Source organism: Tamandua tetradactyla, chromosome 23 (assembly GCF_023851605.1).
Source record: "Tamandua tetradactyla isolate mTamTet1 chromosome 23, mTamTet1.pri, whole genome shotgun sequence".
NCBI classification, from domain to species: domain Eukaryota; kingdom Metazoa; phylum Chordata; class Mammalia; order Pilosa; family Myrmecophagidae; genus Tamandua; species Tamandua tetradactyla.
The window spans coordinates 18,624,806-18,634,054 of NC_135349.1; the positions used below are offsets into that span (position 1 = coordinate 18,624,806).

Sequence of the window (9,249 nt, forward strand, 5' to 3'; positions counted from 1 at the left end):
AAGCCGCCGCCACTGCGACCCCTCCCCCGGCCGGGCGGCCGACAAGGCTGGGGCGGGGCGGGGCGCGCGACCGCGGCAATGCGGGGCGCGGCCGCCAGGGGGCGCAGGGCGCGCGGCCGAGCCCGAGGCGGGACGCTGGGCGGTGGGTCGAAAGTAGTCGGAAGCCTGAAAAGCACCGCCTGCCGAACAAGATCTTGCGAAAGCTCTCGGTGCCCAGAAGGGGGTGTGCAAAGGGAACACGAGCATGGCTTGAATATGAATGGAAGGATTCACAAGCAGAGTACACCGTTGCCTGGCGGAAGCGGGAGGCCGAGCGACATGTGTGGGTGGGTGGTTTCTCCCCGAATATCTTTCGAATTTGGTGCCATGTGAAAATTACCTTTCCAAAACATAATCAACACTTTAGTAAAAGGCATTTTAGATGGGAACTTACTAAAATACTCTCGCAGTCTTGTGACTACATTGTTCCTGTTCACTTCAGCACCCATGGGCTCTGGCCACCGAAAGACCCCCGTCCCTGTCCTCACGCGGCCACTCTAATGGGGACAGGATGTGACCTGACGAGTGTGTCAAGTGCTGAGATGGAAAGGTTCACAAGACGCGAAGGAAGCAAGAAAGCGCAAGTGACCGAGGGTGGCTGGGTGGCGGATAGACCACGGGAAAATTCCCAGGGCTGCTCCCCTGCGGAAGAAGGGAAGACATCCCTGTCAGAGGGCACAACGTGAAGAAGCGTGTGCCCGGGAGACACTGTTTAAGGAAACCGTATCCCGTGGGAAAATAAGAGTCACCGATGTAGCCATGAAAAACTGCGGCAAAGATAAGTTGGGCAGAAAACGTTAGATCCTCAGAGGGGGCGTGACAGGGAAAATGCATTTCAAGGAAGCAGTGGGCTGGGGAGAGAACAAGAGGTGAGTTCCCTCCTGAGTTGGCCACTAGGTTTCTGTATCTGGGCAGTGGGGAGGGGAACTGGATTTGTGGATTGAGGGCTGCCCTGAAGCTGGGAATCTTGGGGATGAAGGGAGGGTGGAGGCTTTTGGACTAGGCAGAATTTGAACACATTAAAAGGACAAGGAGCCACCAGGCAGGAAAAAGTTGTGGTTGGAGGAGTGGCTGGGGAAGCATCTGTCTCCTGGAAGCCAGAGGCTGGTGCTGAGGGACTTCTTGCCTTCACCGGGTCTTGGTTAGAGGGGCTACAAAGGCTGGATAGGCCCCAAAGGAAGGCTGACCCAAGCTGCCCCCAATTCTCCAGAGCAGGAGATGGGGCCTCAAGCTAGAGGTGTCCAAGAGCCTGTGGCTTACTTACACATTTTCCCCACCATTCCCCTACCCATGTTTGTTGTGAAGGCACCCGTGCCCACCTCCTGCTTTAGACTGTAAGCCCTGAGGGTGCCCGTGGTTACTGTTGAAACACTGTGAGGACAATAGGCCTATTTGCTGAAGTTGAAATTTATGCTCTAAGTCTCTTTGTAGGAACCTGAAAACTGAAATATATAGTTAAATTTTTCCTCAGGTCAAAATCTAAGTCATCACAGTTCATTAAAGAATAGCAAAAATGCAGATACTTTCCAACTCAGATGCATGGGAGAAATCCTACAACTTCATTAATGTGTCAGATTTTAAGAACTCATGCCTATTTAATCTAGCCTAGGATCTAGGATCTAGGACATAAAAAAACTGACACAGAATTCTTACATTTTATTTTCTACTTGCTAACATCTTTATTAATACAGCTTAATCTGACAAAGTCTGACCACGAGCATGTTGGTTATTTCTCTTTGGAATTGGTGAACTCAGAAAAAAAAAAAAAGAATTCTGAATATAGACCATAAAAAAAAGACAAAAACAAAACACTTAGTGTGATCTAATCTTTTTATAATAGCAATAGTTTTTCTTCTCCCAAAATAAAAGTACTGAGATAAATTCGAGATTCCTTAGAATGAAAAAAATAATACACCCTCTAAAGCAATGAGCTTGCAAAATGATGCAGCAAACTGCTAGGCACACAGTTTAACAGGAACTTAATGTTCACTGAAAAAAGAAATTGGAACTCTGACCATAATCTTTATGAAAATTTATAACAAGCCCTTTACCAAATTTACTTTTATTGACTTCATAAATATCAGAAGAACAACTGGACACAGTTTAAGATGAGAGTTAGCAAAGTTTCTTTTTCCATAAAACAAACTTGTCTTTCCCTTTGGCAGCTTTTCTCCAATTCTCTTTTATTGTGTTGAAGAGACACTAAGTTCTTTGAGATTTTTGCTTAGGTGGGTGGTTTCCAGAGTGACTGGACTCTCCAGGTACGTGGTTCCTGCACAGGGTTTTCCTGTCACTGGATCTATGACTTTTCCCACTTTGAAAATGATCTCAGCTAGTTCATGCTTTACGTGCTTTGTTCGTGGAACAGGTAATGCTTTGAGAAGCACGATATCCCCAACAGTGCACTGCTGGAGGGCATCGTGAGCAAAGTAGGTTTTCCGCTTATTAAAATACTGTTGAGAGAAGGAGATGAACAAATTAGTAGCACACATCTGTGATCTGGCAATGCAATATGGAATAAAAGGTAATGCACAGAGAGCAAACTGGGACTTGGGAAAAGAAGATACTTAGCTGCTTATTCTTTGGAAAACACCAATGACTATTCCAGAGCTGATCCTATCACTGAACTTGCTAGGACCCTTGCTCTATCAGTTATCATCTCTCTCGAAATTATTTAAACTTTCCCTTCCCATTGGGAGCCTTCTCTCCAGCCTATAAAGATGCTATTCTTATCACAAGCTGTATGATTGGGACATAATCACTTAATCACCCCAATCTGTCCCCCCCCACCCCAATAAAAAGAGCTCTAATAGCTGCATCTATAAAGTTATCATGAGGATTAAACGTTGTATGTAAAGAACTTAATCCTATGCTTGTCTCAAAGTGTTTAAATAAGCCATAAATGATAATTAGAATCGCCAGACTCACAACCATCCTGCCATAGCAGGTATTTGTGCACATTAAGTAAACTCAGGTCTTCTGCTTCTAAGGCTAAAATCAAGCTGTCACTCTTCTGCTTGCTCCTGGGTTTTAGAGTCTAAGTTAAGAACAGCATTTTTGTTCACCCAAGCTGGAATGCTGAACCATCTTTGGTGTGTCCCTCTTCCTTGTACATCTAAGAAACCAATGACTCTTATCCCTTCTTCCTAAAATCTACTCTTGTCACACCAGCCCTGTTGACTCAAATTTTGTTCAGATCCTCATCATTTCCATCCTAGACTTTCGCAATAACCTCTTTACTGATTTCCTTACCCCCATCCTCCATCTCTAATTGTCTCCAAGCCTATCTTTCCTTTGCTTTTAGAATGAAATCTGAACTTGTAAACACAACACACAAAAAAACTTCATGGTCCAGCTTCGACTATCCTTGCCATTCATTCAACCAGTCTGCCTACCAACAGTCCACTCTCTGGGTCCACCCTGCTGGATCAGGCCCTTTCATGGCCAAATGAAAGTCCACATACTAATCATGGCCAGAACGACTTCCCTGACTTGGTTCTCTGGATAAAATCCTATTTGAGATTCAGCTCAAATGTCTCTTAATCAAGGATGCTCTTCTCCAGCAACCTGGGAGGAAAGAATGACATTTCCTATTCCCTATCTCACAGTATTTGCATATAGAATGACCACAGCAGGCATTGGACTGATTTGAAATTAACTCTAGGTCTCCCCAGAATGTAAGTAAGGCCCACGACCAATTCACCTGGCATACACATAGGCTACTCAGTGTTTGGCAACAGCTGACACATCTTTAGTGGTAGAGAAGTGTTTTTCTACCCAGGTTCTAGGAACATGTGGGTGCTGAAAGCAGGGATGCTCCTCACCTTTAATAAATAGTTATCCAGAACAAGCCTGGTCACTCTCACTTTAGCAGTTTTTTGCATTGCTGTCCCAATCACCTTCCCCACGATCCATTTGGCATGGACAGAAGAGCGAGCTATTGACATTATGAGGTTTTGGTCACCTGAAAAACAAGTTCCAAAACTAAGAATAGGGTGCTTATGACTCGCCAAATGACTTTTGTCATTAGAACTGCCCAAATTCAGAAACAGCTTTTGTTCGTCTTTTGAAATCACTACTTTCCTACACATTCCACTATTTCCTTAATCATCCAACCTCCCATTTTTCTACTCTTGGCAAATCAGTAAGTTTAATCTCTCAGCCTCAGTTCTCTCCTCTGGAAAATGGGGATAAGGGAGCCTAAACGAAGGAATGCTTTGGGGATTTAACCGGTAAAGCGGTCGTTAATGCGAATAAACGTTGGCCTTTACTGGTGTTTCACCTTTTCACATCTCGCCGGGTTGACGCTGCCAGAAGGCTCACAGCCTGTCTCCCTCGAACGCCCCCATCCCCGCTAGATATGCGGCTTTGAGGATCAGTCAACGCTGAGCCCACCCCGCCCGGCCTGGGGACGGCTGGGAGCGATCCCTCCATCTCCCCTTCCTCGGACAACCTCGAGGTCACGCGGAACTCGACGCCTCAGCCTCTCCCGGGACTCACGAGCTCCCGAAATCCCCTCTCGGAGCAGCGACCTCCAAAAAGCGCTCACCTTAGGAACGGAGTCTATCCTGTCGCGCGGCCGGGGAAGCGCCGGCTGGAGCGTGATGGCGTCACGCCGCACAGACCGCTGTGCGTCAGACCGCCCCTCTCATTGGGCGTGGGAGGGGTTAAAGGGCTCCAACCACGCCCCCTCTGGAGAGCCCTGACCTTGGCATTCAGGGTGACCCTAACTTCTTGTCCCGGCGCCCGGCGACCAGAGGTCGGCAGTAGGGAGTGGGCGGGTGGGTCTCCTGTCTCTCCTATTCCATTCGGTTTCCTCTTCCGTTGTCTTCCAGGCACTGGAGAAGGCCTTGCAAATTATAGGAATTTCATTCATTCAACAAGTTTTCTAACATCAATACTGCTTAATACTGAAGCTGATTTTCTTTAAAAAAAGAAAAGCCGCTATTTTCTTTTTAAAAAAAAAAGTACTGTGGTAACATATACATAATACAAAGTTTGACCTTTAATCACTTTTAAGTATATAATTCAATGGCATTAATTACACTTACGATGTGCTACCAACACCACCATCTATACCAAAACTTTTTCATCACCCCGAACAGAAACTTTGTGCCCTACAGGCGCTTTTAAGAGCAAAAATTGTAGACTTTTTGTTCCGTATGATTTTACATGTTATTTCTCAATATCAGTGAGAAGTAAGGAAGTTGGGTGTGGGTACATATACAGGTGTTTGCCAGTTATGAATGAGTTTGTTGGGGATGAGGAGACTGATGCCAGGGATACATTAGACTCTTGTTTGGAAATTGCTAAGAGGAACAGCAAACAATAGGCTACTGGAACAGACCAAATACGGTTGGGGTCAATCTACCCTGATCACTGAAACATCTTTGCAACTAGTGAGGAAAGACTGGGAACATAAGAACTCATCCATATATCACTCTGTCCGACACTTTTTTTTTTTTTTTTAGCAAACATTTATGAAGCGCTTACTTTGTGCTAGGCACTGGAGGGTTAAAAAAAAAATGGATAAAATGAGGGGCCCCACCCTCAAAGAGCCCACAGTCTAGTAGGGGTATATAATATGTCCTGGATCCACCTATGTTTCTTTCTATTTTCAGCCAGTCACCACTTCTTCCCAAACACTACTTCCATTATATTCAACTCATTTTCAAAAACACTTTAGGGCTCTCATGTATCACTAGGATAAGTTTTAACCAAATGCTTTGGACATTTAAGATCCCTGCCTCATATATTCAATCTTGCCTTTCTCTGTACCCTATCTGGAATTCCCCACTCCAGCTGGAATGGCCTCCTCATGGTACCTAGATACCATGTTCTCTCCTACCCCATCTTTGCTTCTGGTGTCCTCTTCCCTGAGAATGCCTTTCCCTTGCTCTTCTAATTGTTCAAATCCTACTTGTCTTTAAGGTCCAGCTCACACCTCACCAGTCTCAGGAAGCATTCTTTGACTTTACACCATCACTCATTTTTTGCTTAGCATGTGTTTATGTTATTTAAATATTTTTGAGTGTAAAATAACAATTGCAATTTTTATTTGTTTCTACAGACTAATGCCCAAAGAGACTGTAAACTACATAATGGTAACCATATGTCTTAAAGGGTTTTTGTTGTTGTTGTTCTTGGTTTTGAGTCCAGAGCGGCCAGTACTACCTAAGAGCATGTTAACAGCCCCTTGATAGCTAAGTTAATAAATAAGGGAGGATCTGGGGATATTGAGACAGAGGAAGAGGCTAGGCAAGTGGAGTCCTTTCTTCACTCAGGAGGAAAGGTCGAGTTTTCTGGCGCCCCTCTCAGAACGGGGCAGTCTTCAAAGCTATGGCTTTGAAACTTAACTTTAAACAGCCGTAGTACTGTCTTCTGCATATGATTTTATTTTAAATAGTGAAAATATTGCCTGTGGGTATGAAGAAATGTGGGAAAGTTAGAAGTTGTGGAAGACTGTCTCCTGGGGCACAGAAAGCCCAGAGGAAGGGAGAAAAGGACTTTCATCGTCCGACATGTGACATGGCATTCCTAACAGGAAAACTAGGGAACTAATCCTCATTGGGAACTAGGTCATTCCCTGCATGTCTTGTAGTATTACAGAGTCTGGAGGAGATCCAGCTAGGGAAGAAGAAAAGCGCCCTGAGTGAACAGCCCTGTCTTATAGCTCCTGGTTGACCAGTAAAGAAGGTTCTGACCACAGATGAGAGAAAGATCCTTGGATCCTTCGAAAGAGACAGGGGTGTGGCCAGCATGATTCTTTATGGTTCTGATAGGACAATGTGGAACTACTGATGTTGGTGGTGAGATGTCTCATTAGACCTTTAGCTGTCCACTTTTTCAATGACATCCAAGGCCCTTAATCCAAGCCACTGTACTGGCTTGTTTCGGTGGAAAATGAGGAGAGAGAGTAAAAGTTTCATCTGAAAATCAGATTGTGCAATGTAAAAAATTTCATTCAACTTACTATATAACAAACTAGAAAAAAAATCTCTTCTCTTAATCCTTTGGGAACTAAGGTATTTTTAAGAGTCTGTTCAGCTGGTCAATAACCATATTGGAAATACAAGTAAGTCTACAGAACTTGTAGGTTTTTTTTTTTTAATGCTCATCTAGTATATGTAAGGGACTCCAATCAGCTTTCTGAATAATATGCCAGAAAACAAGTCTCCAGCTTTATTTAGAAATTATTCCTAAAATTTAGCTTGTTCATGTAAGAGACACTCCCCAGTGTATGGTATAGCAGGCTAGAAATACAAATTTCCAGTTATTGTGGCTTCTTATGGAGCTGAGATGGTGCAGGCTGCAGAATCTGTTCAGGCTACAGAAGAAATGATAAGATCCAGAGACTCTTATTTTAAATATGTAATTCATCAAAGTCAGTAGCACCTTGGAGAGGCACAGTGACCCTCAGCAAGAAATTACAAGTTTCTGCAAGAAACTACAAGGTGGTGTGGACTAGCGGAACCTGGATTAGATAACTTTTATTCATTCATATAACAATTACTGAAGACTGCTCTGGGGTGGGAGATGTGGCACAAAAATGAGTAAAACACATTTTATAAAAACTTACGGCCAGGGCCACAGGCTCTTATCCAAAGGGAAATGATACAGAAACAGACTTGACCTCCATGAATCCCCAATCTTGTCTTCAAAAGCAACAATCCCAAGTCTGTCCTCTCCACCCTTTCCTTATCAAACCTGATTCTTCCTACCTCTTTAAAGGTTAAGCTCCTTATACATCATGACCAAGTAGGATTCATCCCAGGTATGCAAGGATGGTTCAACATAAGAAAATCAATTAATGTAATACACCATATCAACAAATCAAAGCAGAAAAATCACATGATCATCTCGATGCAGAGAAGGCATTTGACAAGATTCAACATCCTTTCCTGCTGAAAACACTTCAAAAGATAGGAATACAAGGGAACTTCCTTAAAATGATAGAGGGAATATATGAAAAACCCACAGCTAATATCATCCTCAATGGGGAAAAATTGAAAACTTTCCCCCTAAGATCAGGAACAAGACAAGGATGTCCACTATCACCACTATTATTCAACATTGTGTTGGAGGTTCTAGCCAGAGCAATTAGGCAAGAAAAAGAAATACAAGGCATCAAAATTGGAAAGGAAGAAGTAAAACTATCACTGTTTGCAGACGATATGATACTATATGTAGAAAACCCAGAAAAATCCACAACAAAATTACTAGAGCTAATAAATGAGTACAGCAAAGTAGCAGGCTACAAGATCAACATTCAAAAATCTGTAGCATTTCTATACACTAGTAATGAACAAGCTGAGGTGGAAATCAAGAAACGAATCCCATTTACAATCGCAACTAAAAGAATAAAATACCTAGGAATAAATTTAACCAAAGAGACAAAAAACCTATATAAAGAAAACTACAAAAAACTGTTAAAAGAAATCACAGAAGACCTAAATAGATGGAAGGGCATACCGTGTTCATGGATTGGAAGACTAAATATAGTTAAGATGTCAATCCTACCTAAATTGATTTACAGATTCAATGCAATACCAATCAAAATCCCAACAACTTATTTTTCAGAAATAGAAAAACCAATAAGCAAATTTATCTGGAAGGGCAGGGTGCCCCGAATTGCTAAAAACATCTTGAGGAAAAAAAACGAAGCTGGAGGTCTCGCGCTGCCTGACTTTAAGGCATATTATGAAGCCACAGTGGTCAAAACAGCATGGTATTGGCATAAAGATAGATATATCGACCAATGGAATCGAATAGAGTGCTCAGATATAGACCCTCTCATCTATGGACATTTGATCTTTGATAAGGCAGTCAAGCCAACTCACCTGGGACAGAACAGTCTCTTCAATAAATGGTGCCTAGAGAACTGGATATTCATATGCAAAAGAATGAAAGAAGACCCATTTCTCACACCCTATACAAAAGTTAACTCAAAATGGATCAAAGATCTAAACATTAGGTCTAAGACCATAAAACAGTTAGAGGAAAATGTTGGGAGATATCTTATGGATCTTACAACTGGAGGTGGTTTTATGGACCTTAAACCTAAAGCAAGAACACTGAAGAAGGAAATAAATAAATGGGAGCTCCTCAAAATTAAACACTTTTGTGCATCAAAGAACTTCATCAAGAAAGTAGAAAGACAGCCTACACAATGGGAGACAATATTTGGAAACGACATATCAGATAAAGGTC

At 42.8% G+C, this 9,249-nt stretch overlaps 1 protein-coding gene across 3 annotated transcripts; it reads right to left on the reverse strand.

The window, feature by feature from the left end:
• Positions 1-2,085: 2,085 nt before the first annotated feature.
• MRPS17 (mitochondrial ribosomal protein S17) lies at positions 2,086-4,689 on the reverse strand. Of its 3 annotated transcripts, none has more exons than XM_077141068.1 (3): positions 4,589-4,689; positions 3,864-4,003; positions 2,086-2,492 (listed from the first exon to the last, which is right to left on the reverse strand). In XM_077141068.1, the coding sequence occupies exons 2-3, from the start codon at positions 3,984-3,986 to the stop codon at positions 2,223-2,225; spliced, it is 393 nt and encodes a 130-aa protein (XP_076997183.1). In that variant the 5' UTR covers positions 3,987-4,003; positions 4,589-4,689; the 3' UTR covers positions 2,086-2,222. The 3 variants fall into 3 exon arrangements, with proteins under 3 accessions (XP_076997183.1, XP_076997184.1, XP_076997185.1); XM_077141069.1 differs by having other exon boundaries at positions 4,493-4,601; XM_077141070.1 differs by lacking the exon at positions 4,589-4,689 and adding an exon at positions 4,322-4,446.
• Between the last annotated feature and the right edge of the window lie 4,560 nt (positions 4,690-9,249).

What these genes read in the sequence shown, in the direction of transcription:
- MRPS17 (XM_077141068.1), bottom strand. Translation starts at nt 3,986, where the DNA reads ATGTCAATAGCTCGCTCTTCTGTCCATGCCAAATGGATCGTGGGGAAG. An exon ending in TGGATAACTATTTATTAAAG is followed by an intron (nt 2,493 to 3,863) that starts GTGAGGAGCATC and finishes TTCTCTCAACAG; the next exon opens with TATTTTAATAAGCGGAAAAC.